We start from the raw sequence: 18,179 nt of genomic DNA, 5'->3' as shown, positions 1-18,179 counted from the left end.
CGTTAACCTTCAGATCATTTTAAGTGAGTGTAGCAAATAGACCAGAACATTCTGAAGCACCCAGAATTGTCTTGGAGTGATGTTTCCTAAAACTGCCATTTTATTAAAAACCACAGACCCAAGAGTTCCAAAATCTTTAAATGCAAAAAAGACAGTGTGAACACAAACCTTAAAGTAATGCTTTAAAGCTGCTGAGAGTATTTCTTACATTTTCAGAGCTCAGAAAGCAGTAGCAATACAAATGCATAACATGCTTCATTGTTCCAGCATGCATCTTTGAATCATTAAACTACAAAAATATTTCTGCTGCAGATAACACATGTCAGAAAACATACCTCTATGTCCTGTATTATCTTTGGGTATAAGGACCTGTAAAATGAATTTGGGGGGCCATCTGTTGGTCTGTTTTTAAACAGGTACTGATCCCTAGAAAGAACCAGAAACATATTTTTCAATTTACCACAAAGAAGACAAAGTGTAAAGGAATTCAGAACCTGTACAGAACATAAGCTTACGACACATTCTTACAGAATTCTTGTAATAATTTTTAGTATTGAAACTATAACCCTTCAGAGTTCACAACTTGACAGCTGTATTTGAAAAGAAACAGGTGTTTTTCTTATGGCTTTCTGATTTAGGGCTCTCTGCTTCGCAAGGCTTTGGCCAGCAGGGTGTCCTCCTCTTGCACAGCTCCTTACATTATGCCTTGCATTTTCTTAGGCACACCACTAGAGAGCACAGAGAAACAGGTTTCTAAAACAGAACACACCTGATACCTTCATATCCTTGCAAAAGATGAAAAGCTCTTTACTGCTGCTGCCCTTACAGTCCACAGAAGAGATAAGGACTGCAGTGATACCCACTGTGAACTTGCTCTCTGGTGGAGCTCACAATTAACTAAATCTAACAAAGAGAACACATTAAAAGATAAATTACTGCCCAGGTACTTACCAACCCCTTCTTTCTGACAGTCCCTTCCACAGCGGATCTGTGCGTACCATTCTTTCAATCAATTTTTTCCATAGCATTCCCTCAGAGATGACTCTCTGCCACTCCTTACATACCAGCTCTGCTGCACAGAGTGATCTGGCATCAAGATAGGAAAGGATGTTTTCTGCTATGTGATCTAAACCTTGCTCTACAAAGAAATAAAAGCAATCAACACGTCAATCACTTCATAGAAAACTACTGAACATGTTTTACAGTACATTCAGAGGAAGCCAACACAGCTTTATTTAAGGCACTGGAGCAAATGTGATTATTCATTGCATACATATAAGCATCAGTTACGAATTAACTCCACCAGATACATCAAAATATCCAACTCCTTAGTCCTTTCCTACACCTAGGCTGGCCCATTTTCACAGGAAGAACAACAGCAAAGCAAGCTGCACCGTTGTGCAGCAGCAGCAGAAGAAAGCATTTTGCTGCCTCTCAGCACAGAATCCTGGATGTTTTAAGCATGCAATGCATGGGGCTATGTGGTCCAAGAAGCTGGTATTCCTCAAGATCCTTTATCACACATCTGAATACAAGGCTGTAATACTGATTCCTGCTGCCTTACGTGCAATGTTAGATAACTCATCTTAGCAGAAGATACACTGCACAGCAACAAACACAGACATCTCCAGGAGAAGCTTTAGGAAATACTCTGCAAAAAAAAAATAAAGATTAAACACAGAATCCCTTTTGTACTGCAGCTCTACAACCTACTGGTGCCAAACTCTCTCCTTAATTTTGGTTAGGACATGAGTATGCACAGTGCCCTGCAGCCTGGTGCAAGCAGGAGAAAGCAGCAGGAATGCATCAGGTGAATTCATTACAGGTACGTGGTGCTTTAACACCTCAGGCAGTTATGCTGACTCATAGGTGGCTACCAGCAGCCTCCAGGCTCAGGGAAGCTACTCCTGAAGGATGTACACCAGCAGCAGAGGGCAGCTGCATTCAAGGGGGATAATACTTTTGAAACAACTTCAGGTTTAACATAGTCGTGTTCAATGCAGCATTTGTATTTGGTCCCAGTGGTGTGATTGTTTCTAAGAACAAGAAACAACTAAAACCAACTCAGGATCACCAGGAGTCGAATACTGCTGAAACAGTGTCAGCTGGTGGCTCAGCTTCTGCACCATAGGTTTAGCTTCAAAGATTTCACAACATATGTAAAACAGCCACAGTAACAGATATCATCTTTGTATCTCCTCTTCACCTGCTGCTCTCCCGGCCCTGGGCACACCACAGAACAGAGGTACGTGATTGCCTGCTGACCACGCAGGCTTTGATGGGTCAAAGAACAAGTTCAGCAATGTGCATGACAGAACTCCAAGCTGCATTGCCTCAAATGAGAGGCTTTGGACAGTACTGAGATGTCACAGACACAGTTTTGTGGGGACTCTCATGGCATAACTGCACCTGCAGCATAAGGCATGATAGCAGTAAGCCAATATGCAACAGTTATAGAGGACAGGAGAAACACTGACATTTTGGATGATGATCCGAACTACCAGAAGCAGCTCAACACTAAGGACTGGTTTTTTTAAACAGTCCTTCCAATCAATTCAGAGAACTATAAAAAGGCATCTCCTAAAAACATGCTGGGTTTAAACAAGATTTTCAGTGCCAGTCCTAACAAGATTCCAACAACTGAGAGGTGGAAAGGTCTAAGTAACCAGTGGGTCCCCAGGCCAACAACTCCCACACCAGGGAAGCCTCACCCAACACCAGAGCATCTCAGAGCAGCTATAGCTGCAGCACCTCCTGCACTAAGAGCAGCCTGTATTTGTACACATCTTTAAAGCTGTCTTCCAGCTCTCTCCACCCCAGCCTTGCTTGTAACTATCAGCTTCAGGATTCTAAGCACTGTTTACTTAGGATACATCGAAGTTACCGTGATTTGGCAACGCTCCCAAGGTTTCTCAGGGCAAGGTAATCATTGCAAGGTCCTTTGCCAAAGTTAAAAGCACAAAACCACTGGGAAGCGAGAAGACAACTCCACTCACTGCGAAAAGCAGAGGACACAGCTTGTGAAAACAAGACAGCTGTGCTGAGTAAGCAGCTGTGATGCTGGAGGTTACAGGTGTTAGCAACAGGGCACACACCATGCTTTAACACAAACAAAACTAACAGTTATTCAGGACGTAAGAACAACACCATGGTGTTCAACAACGCAAGATCAGGACATGACCATCAAGTACAGCTGTCACATTCCCAGCACACAATGCAGAGGATATGGCAATTAACTCCCACAACTGCAAACGCTATCCGTACAGTGGGACTGCATGTGAATGAGCAAAAGAATCACATGAAGTTCATCAGGTAAACTAGCTGTACCACCAAGGGAGCATCTGTCCCCAGCAGGCACATTCTGGTCAGTTTCACTATGAATCTCTTGTCACTAACAGGGTACAGCAGAATTCATGCTGAACAAACTCCTGCTGGATGCTTCTCTGGCCTAAGAAGCATAACTATGCCGGACTGGCTAAACTTAAATATAAAACAAACAAAAAAGAAAACCACCACACAAGCTATACTGCCATTCACGGATAGGGAAAGTTAAGACTAATTAGCTGAAAACATTTAAGTGAATCCTAACTGCACTTTTTTCAACCACACACTCAGAAAGAAAGGGTATGGCACAAAGCATCCATGCTGGCACCTGACTGCTGCTAACACCTTGCTCACAGCTCTGGGCAGACCATGGGCACCTCAGATGCAAAGTCCCACTTCCCAAGGCAAAAAAATGATGGGTAATGTGGGACATTCAAGTGACATTCATATGCAATTATACTACTTTAAAATTTTATCTGTTACTGCCATCTCCTGGCAATGAACTAAACAATTATTCCACCACAAGGCAAGACAAGAATGCCAAGGAGCTGTCAAGTTACCAATAGCCAACCCAACAAAAAAAAAGCCACTGCAGAACATCCTCTGAACTCAACAAATGCACACATTGGCCTCAGCCCCTATTCTACTGTACCTAGATCACCTTTCAGAAAGCACCAAACAGACCCAGGTCTGCTCTGAGCCGAACTGAAATGCTTTTCAGAGTTAGGAGGGCAGCACCCCTTGCTTTCCAGTAGCAAATTAAGTGTTTTAGAATCAACAGGCAGCAAACAGCACACTCACTTACTGGAAATCCATACGTACTAGTTGAAATCCTAGGTGTAAGAATTCCAGTGTCACTTAGGCAGTTTTGGTAGAGTTTGATTTCCGCTGCTGTTTTGAGTCTACCAAGGAGCATCAGGCTCCCAGCCATGGTGGCAGACAGCAAACACCATGCTGGCTTTCCATCTTAGCTCTTGTAGGGCTAAGCAAATATAAAGACTGTCAAAGCCCACTGTCTTGTAATTCCCTATTTAAAAATGTGATGCTCTCATCATATGTGTGTATTCAACAGCTTCTCCAATTGCTTTTAGCTTTCTTTTCCTTGAAAAATACTATTTTTCAAAATGATAATTCTCCAGATTAAACGCCACTGTGCAGAGCTGATTAAGAAAAATGACAGACAAAAGCAGAAATGTCTTATAATTATTTGGTCTTCAAACAATTGCATTTGAAAGGGCAATAATACTCCTTTGAAAAAACAGTTGAGAAAACCTGGATCCAAATCCACCTCCAGAAATGCAATCAAATTAAGCAGACAAATGCAACTTCATTAAATAGAGAAAGATGATGGTTACCAGACAACAAAACCTACTTCAAGGTATTCAAAAGACGTGGTGTGCTTTCTAGCAGGCAATAAAGCCAGCAAAGCTGAGGGCAAGGCAGAGACCAGCAGCCAGCACACTGACCTCAAGCTGCAGCCTGAAGGCCCAACAGTCTCTCCAGAACCTGCCCTGTTCTTGAGGGGGATGACGTGCAGTTACTTGCTGGCTGCCCACAGACACCGTGAAGCTGAGATGGCTGCTGTGCTGCTAGGAGTCACTGCCCCTGCTCCTCAGGTGAGAGGAGCAGCACAGCACCAGCCAGCTGGCAGTGCCCGACTCATGCCAGGATGTGGTGTAGCAGAACACGTTGCAGAGAGCTCAGAGCACCCGGCTGTGCCTGGCAGCCTCCTGCTGCACGTGCAGAGCACACAGCCTTTGGGTTGGCACCCACATCGTGCTCAAAATCCTGTTTTATAAAGAGCATTTAACTGTAATACAGCAAGATTTTAAAGACAGAGCTGGAATGTGGTTCCTAAGAGAGCAAGTATTCTAATTAGCTTAAAATACACAGAAAGCCTTCTTTCCTAATAAGACTTGTTTTCTACAGGATAGGAGTGCTCTCAAGAGGGTTAATACCTGAGCACCCATCAGCAAACAGATGCTTTAGGAACAAGGAGAATTTGGGCCTGGGGAGCCTTAAGGCAGGAGGTGCTTGGCTGCTTCTCATCACTTGACAGACCCAGGACTGCTGCAGACTCCTGCGTGTGGTGCAACCCTAGTACCAAATACTCATCAATTTTGCATTGAGCTAAACTGAGGCTTTTCATGAAAGCTGGCTGCAGTCAGCTGCCACAGCTTCACAACAGAAGAACGTCTCTACACGTCCCAGTCCGTGGCTGTACACTTTACACTTCAACACATACAAGCTGCTTTTTATGAAGCCTGTATTTACTGAGTTCTGAGGATCAACTGCAAATTATGAGGTAGAAACCCTTCATTAACAGGCATAATTTTTACAATCCTGCATAATGGCTAAAAATAGATTTGTAAAGGTCAGCAATGAGTGCTTTCCAACGCTGTTAGAATACAGGAATCTCAACTTCTACGAGTACACACAGCCTTGAAAGCTGCATGCAAAGCACAAGCGTACAACCTCCTGCTTGCAGAGACATACAGATTTACCTCACTCACACCAAAGCCATGTCAAGTGAAATATTTATGCAGAGTTGCACAGTGGGACCAGCAGCAGCTGAGATGGGCCTGAGATAATCCCATCAGACAAGATGCAGGACTTCACTTTCAGACAACTTAAAGCCCAAAGTGGCTGCAAGTGCCTGTTTTACATTAAAAGTCTGTGAACGCTTGGTTTGAAAAGCAGTTTCTAAATTAGGGACTAAAACTTTTGAATTTTCTTCAGTAGAACACATCCAGCATTTATTGGTACACTTACCTAATAGTGAATAACATTATTCCCAGCCCTCACATCTCTTCCAGAGCTTTTGTAGTTTTACAGAAGACGGTGAAAAACGACGGCTGTTGTTCATTACAGGTACCACATGAAGATTTGGTTGAATTTCAACAGTAAATTGAAAAAAATTACAATCCACGGGGATTTCCAAGCTCAATGTGCAAACACTGCTTTGTATGACAAATGGAACCCAAATGTGAGATGTCAGCCCTGTAAGCCTGACCAACACTAGTCACAAAGCAGTCACTTGGATTGTGCAATTGCACTGAGTTTGATCATTTTAGAGATCCGGGTGAATCTGTGGAAGCTGAGGCATCATCAACTGTGTGCCAGGCTCGTGGCAGCAGGAAAGAGCCTGAGCACAGCCCAGTGTGTAAGGAGAGAGCCTGCAGACTGAACATTCTGCCACTACTTGCAGCGAAGCTCATCAGAACAACCACTTTCTCCACCGAGGCAAAGGGGAGCCAGACATCACCACCACTTTCCATTTTCCCACATTCTCAAAGGTGTGAAAATCAGCAGAGATAGCAGCAAGCAGAAATGATTTCAGTTTAAAACAGAGATTTTGCTTACACCAGACCAGCAGAACTACCTTTGAAAAAAGGTTGAGGCAGGCACTGCTCAGCAGCCCAGCCAGCAGCACTGTGGCACAGTACCGCATGAAAACGTGGCTTCTATCAGGCGTTCTGGGAAGCTGCATTTTCTACCATGAGTATCTGCAGAAAAAATAACTCCTTCAAATGAATAAAAACATCACAAAGCCCCCAAGGTTTCCTCGTGACATGAGGCAGCTGCTGATTCTCAGTGTTGCAGGTAGTGCCAAACATAAAGAAACCAAAGTAAAATAACTGAAAACAGCAAATCACCTCCAGCGAAGCATCTCTCTTTACAATGCTGCCTTTAAAAAGGTTGATACAGGAAACAGGAACAGCTTCCAGTACCCACATCTTCAAAACAACAAAAGTTGTCAACATACATATCTATTTGTTACATATATAAATGCAGTAAAAACAACTGTCAGCTATGAAGCTCCCAAAAACGTCTCAGGAATACAAATGTGATACAAAAGAACTGTGCATCTCCATTATATCTGCCTTGACACATAACACAAAGGCAAACAAAAGTATAATTGAAGCTCATGCTTGCACACGATGACTGTGATGGTCTATTTCACTTTATTTTTGTTACATCTTGGATACTCCCCTAGAGAAATCAGGAAATCAAGAGCAAAGCAAGCTGAAATAAACGTCCACTACTGAAAGGAGAGCTCTCCAGCTAAAATGAGGAGCACATTTTTACGCATGTGCCTTGATAAGCTGTCTTCTTTTAAAAGAAATTTCATGAAATGAAGATGTGAGAGAAAAGGCAATTTCCTCCCTTTCATGGCCTCCATTCATATTTTGATGACTTTTTTCTTTTAATAAAAAGGAAATAGAGCACATGAGATTCCATACTATTTTGTGTCCTACCCCATATTCTTCATCCTCCTACTTCATCCCGCTGGCTACTACAAATTTCATTTCAACCATGCTTGACAGATGAGTCAGAACCCCATCACTACCTCCAAAAGTTGAATTCTTCCAAGTTTTGGAAAAAAAAAATTACATATAGAGAACAGAAACCCACAGCACCCAGGCTAAGACATAGTATCAAAAACCAAAACAGGTACCAGAGAATTCTGCAGGTGACACTACCAAAGCAGAGCACCAGCTAAAGAGCATGTAAGAGTCAAGCTGCCCAAGAAGCCTTCCTCACCTGTCCCTGGGCTCACCAGATGACCAGTTTCTAGTTCTTTCCACTTTTATCACCTCCCTGTACCCTCACTGCTCACATTTGTGGCATTCTTGGGATAATGGCCACAGACCACTCACTGCTGGTGTCAGACTGTGGTATTTTACTGCCAGCAGAAAACAGAACAGATTTGAACCTTATCTGATGAGTACTTCCCACTCTGGGAATGACGTCCACACACTTACCCTACAGAAGAGATCTTTTCAGAAATTCATGGGAAGAAAAACCCACAACTTCCCAGGAAATTAAAAGCTACAGATCAGATTTCATGTACTGCTTATTAATGCTCCATATTTTTCAAAGAAATTAATATCTTAAGGGTAAGAATATATTTCATATTTGAGCTTGACAAAGTTTTACTCTGATCTGTGACAATGGAGGTTCTGAACAACTGAAGAAAGGAATCACAGATGGACAATACACAGAAATCCACAACTGCTTCAGCTCTCGAGTCAGCAACGAGACCAGACAAACCAGATTTGTTTATCTGTGCAGGCAGCTTTTCATTCAAGATTTGGAAAACGTGCTATTCTTCAGGATACACCACTCAAACTGCTCTTCGTGGAACAACACTGGCATCCAGTGGCCAACTCAATTAATCACAGAAGCAAATGACTCAGCTGCCCCTCTGCATTTCCTCTGATTAGGACACATAAGAAAATTGCTTCCATAAACACACTTCATGTAAAAATGAATATTAATTTACCTGGTAGCGCAGTGATGAAGTCCCGTTGTAACATGGGCTTCAAGTAAGAGTTAATATGTCCATGCTGATAGTGACACATTCGTGAAATAAGGTGTTCCACAAATTCAACTTGATCTGATTCAGACCACTGGTCGAAATATTTAATACACAAGTCTTTTTCCTTTTCGTAGTTTCCTTCTGATGGTCTTTTTCTTGAGACAATCACAGATGAAGTTCCATTACTTATCTGTTTTTCAGAAACAAAATGTCAGTACTTGCAATGAATGAGAACAGCCTTATGAGAACTCTCCAAGGAACAGAACATGAGAAGAAACAAAGATAACAAACAAACTTCAAAACATCATTCAAGCTACAGGCAACGCCATGCACACCTCATCTTCCATAGCAAAGCCCAAGTGAAAGGCCCTTGTTCCAAATCAGAAGTTATTAATTACGCCGAGACTGGAATTCTCCTAGCTCTTACCATTTTAACATCAAAGACCTTACCTGTTTCAGAACAATTTTTCAAACTACAAGGTTTCTACTGCACGTGGCATTTTGCTGCACACTGCAGTCTGCCTCCACAAATGCTTTACAGAGGCTCTAGCAGTTAAAATAATACGTGTTCGGATATAACTTCTCCAATTAATATAAAAACCATCAAGACCCTCCATGTCACTGTCGCACTGTTTGCCCACAAACAAGGCCCAAGAATGACATGATGTCAAGCAGCAATGCTTGTTTTGTTTCTGAAAAACAGCTCATGTCAATGTTTGAGACATCCACATAAAATAAACCCTGCGAGTTTCAGCGACAAATAAGGATGTCTCAGCACACCACCCCAGGACTTGCTACTTATCAGTAAAGAGAATCAAAGAGTGGTGCCAGGCTCTTCTGAGCTCTTTATGATATCAAAAAGGGCTCCTGAGGCTCTCCTAAATACTCCCAAAATAGTCCAAAGCCAACTGGTTGCAGCTCCTTTCTATGCCAAGTGTTGGACTTTTCCTTTTAAACAAAGGCCACCAGCTCCAAAAGGCTGAACCTTCTTCACACTTTGAAGCACATCTGTGTCTGCTGACTGCTCTTTGCAGCACAACCGTGTCATCCCAAGGTCAGCACAAACCACAGAATTTAATATCTAATCATTTCTCAATTATTGTTCATTGATGCCATCCTTCACTTGAAAACTGAGCTTATTTGAGGATGGTAGTCAACTACATTTAAGGATGATTATGCATCTGCAGGCACAAGTATTTGGAAGCTTCCCAAGGGAAACCACAGCCCGTCGCTCCCCATGCACACAGCAGACCCACCTGCCATAGGGTATTTTTCTTTGGAGACTCATCTTCATTCTGATCCTCCATCACTGACGTGTTCTAGGAAATATGGAATTGGGATTTTAATTTTCTGCTTTTCATACTACAGCCATTGCTCACTGTACAAGCATGATGCAAAAGCAAATTAATTGAACAGGTATAATTAATTTTCCCAGTGAACGGAATTATCAGAGATTTTTGGCCACAAAACCTGCGTCTTGTATATAAATTCCCCTTCTAACTGACACATTTATCAAACCCACTTACTGTAAAGACAACTCCCCAGCCCCTCTTCCATTTCTTTGAAGGGTTTTCATGCAGCCTTTCAACGCTTTTCTCAGTGGGAAATAAATTCACTCGCATCCTACTCAGGCCAAAGTAATTAAACCTGTCAAAGCAATCAACTAGCACTTTCTGCCAAAGCAAAACTGCACGCATCTAGTTGAAAATAAATGAGAAAAAAAAAAGTCATGACATTCTGCTTGCATGCAAGAGTATTAACTCCTCTTTGCAGACCCAGCTCAGCACAAGAGGAGGGATCACCCTCTGCACCCTCCTGCAGTCAGTGTGTGGCCTAGGGCCCCTCGGCAGTCACCAGCTTCCTTCACCCTGACTTTATTTCAAGGCTTGCCCCACATCCCCACTGCTCCTCCCTGCTCCTCAAAAACAACAGATGGAAGAATTTCCAGAAGCATTCAGCCACAAATATTTCTTTTAGAGGTCACTTCTTAAAAATCTTTCCTTCTTTTCATTACCTGCTCACTTCTGTCAGTACCCCTGCTGCCATTTCTTTCTGCCTGCCCACTGGCACTCCACATCTGGGCTTCCCACCAGCCTGCCCTCCCCATTGCACGCTGAATAACCAGCAGATGGCCGCCAAGAAAACGTGAAGATCTTCAAACACTGCCTGCATTTTTTTTAATCCTTCTTCCCCTCTCTCAGGGGAAAGAGGAACAATACACTCAAGTCAAACACGTGATGAAATAAGTCACACATCTCCTTTACTCTTGCCGTTGCTGAATATGGATTAACTTCTTAACAACTACATTCCCAAATCAAAACGTTGCTCCACATCAATAAACATTTGTCACTTCATCTCCCTCTCCCATTAGGAGTGAACCACACCAAAATCAGCAAACTTGAAACCAAAAATTAACAGCATTATCCCCACAGGCAAGCCCTGCTCCACCACCTGACCCTAGGGCTGGTTCTGAAGCATACCCTGAGCTCTCTTCTGCCTTGCTGTTAGGTATGAAAATCACATCTCACACAGAGGGAGGATGTCATTATGAAAACTGTCTCCCAGGCAATAGGAAAACTCCAGTCTGTCTGGTTATGGCATGCACAGCAACACCTAATACAAGTCCAGGAGAGAGAGAGCAGAGAACCCGGAGCTGGACAAAGGCAGTGAAGGCACTTCTGCTGCTCCCCAGACAGGTACGTTTCAGTGCTTCTACACATGTATGAACAATAACACTGGATAAGTAAGCACCACTTCCCACGCTTCCCGATTATGGATTCTGGAGAAGCACATCCTCTGTGCTGCACAGCCCTCCTGGCACCCAGCAGGCCCCTGCCTGGTAGCCTGGCCCAAAAGGCAGGCACGGCTCCAGGGAATTAAGCCAGGTATGTTTTTCAGTTTAAAACCAAAGCAAACTACTTTAAAATTGCCATACGCTGTAACCAATGCTTTCAGTTAGTACGCACTGAGATGAGTAAGGAATATCACAATTTCTTTTGATGTTTAAGGTTAAAAACACGCACTGATTCTACAAGCTGACAGCACCTAGGAGCCAAGAAGAGGAACCCACAGAGAGAGGTTCAAACCTTGAAGTCTCCCATTGTCATGCCTGGGGGTGGGGAGGGGGGAGGTCCCTGGTACATACACTGCTGTACTGGAGCAACAGGAAGGCTGCATTTCTTCTGCCCCCCTCCACTTATATCTCTCATCCTTCAGGAGGTCAGAACAGTTCTGCCCAAGGACGGTTTCTCGGTTCCACAGCAACCACCCAGCACACACAGCAGTGATGCTGAAAGGCACTTCCACATCCTTTCAACATCTGGGCCATGGACACAAGGGCAGACCGTGTGGATCCACTTTTAGCTGGAAATTTAACTCTGCATATGAGACTGCATTTTACACATAGTATTTGTTAATTTAATGGTATCAACTACAGGGTTTACTGTGTCATTTTCTCCTATCCTAAACTTGCCCCAGATTTCTTGCACTGCTCTAGAGCTTGAAGTTTTTAATCTTTCATTCTTACACTTTCTAATCCAAAATATATGGCTTGGTTTCCCTATTATATATAACCTAATAAATTCTGTTTCTGCCTTGTAGAATGCTTAACTTTTCTGGTAATTCCCCAGATCACATACAACCCCACTCATATGGGATTTACACACTGTACACAGACTAACACATCACCAGGACTTAACTGCAGAACACAAGACGACCAGGCAGATCCTGGTTGATCCAGGAAGAAGTGATCAGACAACTCTTAATTTGTCCTGCACATTCATCAGAAGAAGAATTTCAGAACTCCTAACAGCTGGTGCCACCAGTCCTTGCTCGGGAAGGTCTCCAACTATTAGGCAAGAAGGCAGATAGGCATCTACAAGTTGGACACTCCTCCTTATGCCATTCATTCCCTGCTCTCCACCTGCGCCTTGCTGCCTACCCCACCCAGCCTCGACACAGCTTCCCATTGCCCTCCTGCAAGGCTTCCCAGTAGCTCCTGAGCACCAGTAACACCGCCCACACCATTTCCCTGTGCAGCAAGCGTGGGTGCAGGCACTGAGCTCCCTCCAGCTCAGCTGCATGGCCCTGAGTCCCTGCATGGTGCTGAGCAGCGCTCACAGGCAGACAGAACAGGCAGGATGTGCTACTGCCAGGACCACAGAAGCCCAGCAGCTCCTCACAATAGATGCTGAGCTTCTGAATACTGTCAATTAGTCCTGCTTCTAAGTTCATTTTTTTTCCAGAAATTCTTGTTAACTTACTCATAGCTCTTGCAAAATTAGAATGATATTTCAAACCAGCTGTCATTCCTTAATTAGTCAGCCTGGAACAAGCACTCCATCCCCTACCAGGAAAGGCAGCGACAGCGACGCGGTAACAATGGGTCTGAGCAGACATTTCACGCTGCCCCAGGTCACGCTCAGCTGAATAAAGTCACTCCACGAACAGTCCATCTCCATTGCCACCAACAGTAAAATCAGCAGTGGCAATGAAGTGCACAAACTGCTCTCTGTGCTGCAGCATCCCATGCTCCCCCTCTCACCCTGCAAGAACTCCAGGCTTTCCTCAGCTTTTCTGCTCACAACATCTCCAGTCCTTGGGATAGCCACCCTTCTGTGGGATGCAGGTGGATGTGGCAAATGGGCTTAGAAGTTTCTTGGGGAGAAGAAAGAGGTACTGACAAGCAACATCATTACATAAAGCTCATTCCCTTAGGAAGTCTGATTCTAAAAAGTTTTAAAAATCAAAACAACCATCAACATCCCCCAAAGGGAAAAACACTGTCAATATTATAAAACATCATAAATCACAGCATCAAACCAGATCCTTACATACCTGGTAGCAACCAAACTCTGGCACCTCCCTGAGGTTTACAGATCCACAGACGCATAACCGTATGACACCGGGTGCAAAAGCACCTCCAACTTCCCTGCAGACTAATAGCTGGCAAGGCAGGTCTTGCTCCCAGAATACAAGAAAAAAGCTGCACCTTTCCTTATAGCAGAAAGCTATCCTGCCTCCTGCCAGCCATGCTAGCCACAAGCAGGCAGAGCTTCACGTTTCTGCACTTGGGAGTGCTTTTAGACACTTTATCGACTGAACAGCAGCACGGTGAGCTTTGTTCTTTTAACCCAGTTTCAGTTCCAGTACCGACAGAGCAATTACAGAGGTGATAGCAATAACCCTGGGAACTGGGACGAGACTCACAATTAGCTGCAGCAGCTCCCAGCCAGGCAAACAACACTGCAAGACTCTCCAGTAACTCCTCCCTGCTGAAGGATGGAACCATAGCTTTAGACAAAACTAGACAGGAGCTGTGCTACCTTGAGAAATGGAAGAGTTTTCAGCCATGAAGAAATGGAAAGTGGTGGCCAACAAGAACTTTACTGCCTTGCTGTTAGATCAGTAATTCTAATCTGAGATCAAGTAAGCTAAGACTTTCAAGATCTCATTTAAGTTTCCACTTACTGCAGAAACTTCAGTTAAAGCTACTGGATGAACAAAACACTTCAGTTAGTCTGGCTCCCATTTCCTTCAGCACACCACGCCTCCATTTAGCCTTACAGAAATCTAAGAAATGATAGAAGAACCTACGTACATACGTGGATACTCAGAAGTCAAACACAGAGGCTGAAGCTGGCTCCCTGCAAGCTCACACTGCCTTCTGAAACCAGCTCTGCCAGGGACTGCTGAAGGCACTAATTATCAGCACCCAGGGGAGGAGAGGCATCCAGCACCCAGCATGACAACAGGACCACGTCGGGAAGGGGATCAGGAAGAAAACCAGCAAGACATCTCTAACATCTGAAAGCAATGGGGATGCATCTCTTGTGGATTCTTGCTTTTGAAATAGCCAGGAAGCCCCAAATGGCTTAAGAGTGCTGAAAAATGAATGCAAGTCCCTCTTTAGGAAGTAATGGTCACTATTTTCTAATCCAGGAATCCGCAAAACGGTGTTTATTAGCGACATCTCGACACTAGATCAGAGACAAGAAAAGCTTTTAACTACTGAGAGCCCAAACACTAAGTGATGTAGGAGAACCACCAATCTAAACCACATAAAACACAAAGCAGCTCTTTTCACATCAAGGACAAAACCTCTTCTCATGTCCCTCCAAATCTGCAGAGGAATGCAAATTGCTCTGGTGGCTCCAAATTCCAGCTCAGAAATAGACAGCCGCTGACAAAATTTGCCTATGCTAACAACTGGAAAGGCTCATAGCCTCCAAAAAATCTCTGAGTATAGCCAAAGGCTATACAGGGAGGAAGCATGTAAAAGACTCCTGTATCAACAAAGTAATAAGAGATTAGGAGCAGTTACTCCAAGCGGGGCACCAAAGACGTTCGGCTTCACAAGATGGCCCCAGCAACGCCACAGCTCCAGGTCTCAGCTCAGGCTGCCTACAGCAAACGGGGCTACTCATCATCCATTTTTGCCATTTGCTGTTGTTCGTTCTGTTTTTCAACTTAGTGAGATGATTAAGCCATACCTGCATGAAAACAGTCCCCTGAGATGAAAAGTAGAAAGTGGAGCCAACGGCCAAACGATTTGCCAAATAAAACTTAGAAAATATATGATGGTGGAGAAAACTCTTAATCCGCAGCTCAGACACTATAAAGCACTGTGAAAACAAAACTCTAAGGGTCAACGAGTTCAACCTGAAGGGGGTTTCAAGTAAATTGGAAGCCAGTTCTGCTGAACATGGTCACAGCTATATTTGAGATCTGTACTAACAATTGCTTGTTTCAGCTTAAATCGAACTGTTTATGTAAGCATTAGGTAAGCGCACGAATCAAGCTCAATCCCCTTCAGTTCTCCCCTGGCAGCCAGGCTCCCCAGTTGCCAGGTAGTGCAGTTATTGCTGGAAGTTCAACCAAAAATATACTTGAAATACTGAGAGTGTACCCAGATCTAACAGCTGAAGGCAGAATTAGAAGGAAATCCTCACGCTCAAAATAAAGCATCGCTTTTATTAGTCTCTGCCTAACCACCAAAAAGTTTGCAAGAAGATTTAGAAGCTCCAACTCAAACGGGAGAACCATCTGAGAACAAACACTGCTTGGACCACAGTTCACACACTTGATGCTTTTAAAGGACACCTGCTGCTTTTACGTACCCGATTTTACCTCTCCCACGGGCCTGACTTTGAGGAGGCTCTGCCTGAGCTGCCAGCACCCAACAGTCCCATCTCTGCTCAGAGAAAGAACATCTCAAGCCTTCCTGCATGACAGTTATTCTGGAGGTGAGGAAGAACACAAACAGGCACTAACAACTAGAACTGCACACTACAGATTATCTGGATTAATCACAAGTGCTTTGATGGCCACAATTAGTACCAGTATTTCAACCTGGCTTCTGAAACATCGATCTTTGCTTTACGCCACTGCAAAATTAATCTGCTGCTCTTCAGTAAATGCATGACTGCAAATCTCTTAACGTTTAGCACGTCTGACCAAACATAAACTTCAGAAGTCACTGTGGGCCACGTCCACAGAGCACTAAACTGCATCGCTTGCTTTTACAGTGAGACTCCACCAAAATAATCACAAGTTGAGAATTCCTGCTGTGATCCAGCTCCATGAGACACCAAACAAGGGCTCCAAACCCACGGAAGGACTCAGGGCTCTGGCACCTCCACGCAGCAGGCAGCCAGCCGTGTGCAGGGCATGGGGCCTGCCGCTGCCAGCAGGGCAAGGAGCTTGGTAATGCACAGCCCAACCTGCACGGCACAGCTGCTGGGCAACTGTAAAAGCCAAAGAACTTTGCTAGCTTTTCAAACTTCATAAATAGCATGACACAGGCTTTCATAAAGATCAGAACCATAGAATTGTAGCTTGGTATAAAAACTTAGCTGACTGATTAAACTGGCAGTCAGTTTTTGGCTGGAATAAGAGCAAACCCTGCTACTTCTGTCCAAATCACCAGCTGTTTTCCAGCGTGCATATATTTTCACTCGATGGATGTTACTAGGAAAAAAAACATATAATTACCGCAATCCCAAGAGACACCAGTGTTTTCAGCAGCAGGTGTAATTGCTAAAATTAGACAGGGAGGAGAATGCTTTTGATCTGTCAGACGATTTAAATTGCCCATACCCTCCCCTATTTTTTTTTTTTTTACAATACACAATAGCTTTGCACTTCTTAGGGGAGAGCTTACCTCAACAGGTACCGTGCGGATGGTGCCTTAAATATTCCTTGCGTAACTGTTCCAAACACACCCTGCTCTCATGTAATTTTCTGAGAGTCTGGAGCAAAGAGTCGGCAACCAAAACCTGCCTGCATCCATCTCATCTTAACACACTGTACGTACGAGGACAGGGAACACTGAGTTGTGTAATTGTGGCACTTGGATGAGTCAGCCCCGCGCCATTCCGAGCACTGTGGCAGAGGTTTGCCCAACAGACATCAGGCAAACTGCTTCCCTGCACGTAAGGATGGGAGCCCTGCAGAAGGGGCACATGGGAGCCCACAGCCCCTGCCAAGCAGTTCCTAGCCTTCAAACACAGGCGTTAATTTGGTGCTTTCTGCACACATCCTTCTCACTTCTATAGCTTAACTTTACTACACACCAACCACAGCTGAAAACTGGCTCTATCCTCAAGCAGCTGGGCTGCACAGTGCTCTGCCAGCCTCCTGAGAGGCTGAATTCTACCTCCAGCTCACAAGCCCAGCCCGCTGTTCAGCTGTCCCGCTGCGTGGGGGCTGGCCAGGCACCCAGCCCACCCTGGCAGGTTTGGTGCTGCATGCAGTCGGCCACATTCACAAACATCTCAGTGCTTCCACAGCACGGTACCGTGGTCCGGCTTATCGTCGACACTGCTGAAATTCCTCAAACTGAGGAGCACGGTCATTGCTGAACTAACTGAATTAAACACTACTGAAGTTGACAGAGCTTCCACTGCATCACAGGCACTCATCCTGAGCCGCCAGGGAAGGCACCGCATGCTCTCCTACACAATCCTCATCCCTCCTTGAAGTTTTTCAGATTAAAGGCAGGATGAAGAGAGTCTCAGAAGCAAATTTTAAATATAGTTGGTAATAGGGTCATTCTTCGACACCTTCAGATTCATCCAAAATACATCAGCCTATGTTAAAATGAAATATGTTTGCAATTCGGCTGCCTGGTGCAAAGCTGAAATACTCTGAGGGTTATTCCTGGATGCCCAGAGGGAATTTAGGTTCAGACTTCTGCTTCTGGATCCACGTGAAAGCCATTCTGCCCAAATTTAGTTACCTCAACGTGCCAGACAGCAGCTGCGCCCAGCTCCCAGCACAAAGGTGCCTGAGAAGTGGTACAAAGAACACAAACGGGCATCGGAGACTTCTGTCTATTAAAAGAACCCAAATCACTTTTAAAAGTCCAACCAACCCTTCTTCCATCCCTGCTGTCATTTGCCACACATGCTGGCACTCACCCTCCTCCCCTCCCCCTGCCACGTCCAGCCCTGTGCCAGAACAGCAGAGCACAGCAGGAAGACGGCCCATGGACAAACCCCCCCAGCTCACTGTAGGCTGAGCCACACACACA

At 44.4% G+C, this 18,179-nt stretch overlaps 1 protein-coding gene across 4 annotated transcripts in view; it reads right to left on the bottom strand.

Moving 5' to 3' along the window:
• Positions 1 to 18,179, bottom strand: part of FBXW11 (F-box and WD repeat domain containing 11) — a 61,081-nt gene that overhangs the window by 19,201 nt on the left and 23,701 nt on the right. For all 4 annotated transcript variants that reach the window (XM_065734467.1, XM_065734463.1, XM_065734468.1 and 1 more), the window contains 4 exons: positions 9,904 to 9,966; positions 8,612 to 8,837; positions 952 to 1,138; positions 336 to 426 (listed from right to left, as the gene is read on the bottom strand). In XM_065734467.1, the coding sequence (XP_065590539.1) occupies positions 336 to 426; positions 952 to 1,138; positions 8,612 to 8,837; positions 9,904 to 9,966 (567 nt within the window). The remainder of the gene's footprint in view (positions 1 to 335; positions 427 to 951; positions 1,139 to 8,611; positions 8,838 to 9,903; positions 9,967 to 18,179) is intronic.

The sequence above is a fragment of the Cyrtonyx montezumae genome, unplaced genomic scaffold (assembly GCF_038088225.1).
Source record: "Cyrtonyx montezumae isolate F1298 unplaced genomic scaffold, pur_monq_1.0 scaffold_18, whole genome shotgun sequence".
In the NCBI taxonomy this organism is placed as follows: Eukaryota; Metazoa; Chordata; class Aves; order Galliformes; family Odontophoridae; genus Cyrtonyx; species Cyrtonyx montezumae.
The sequence above is the reverse complement of the archived record's forward strand: the minus strand, read 5'-3'. Positions and strand labels throughout refer to the sequence as shown.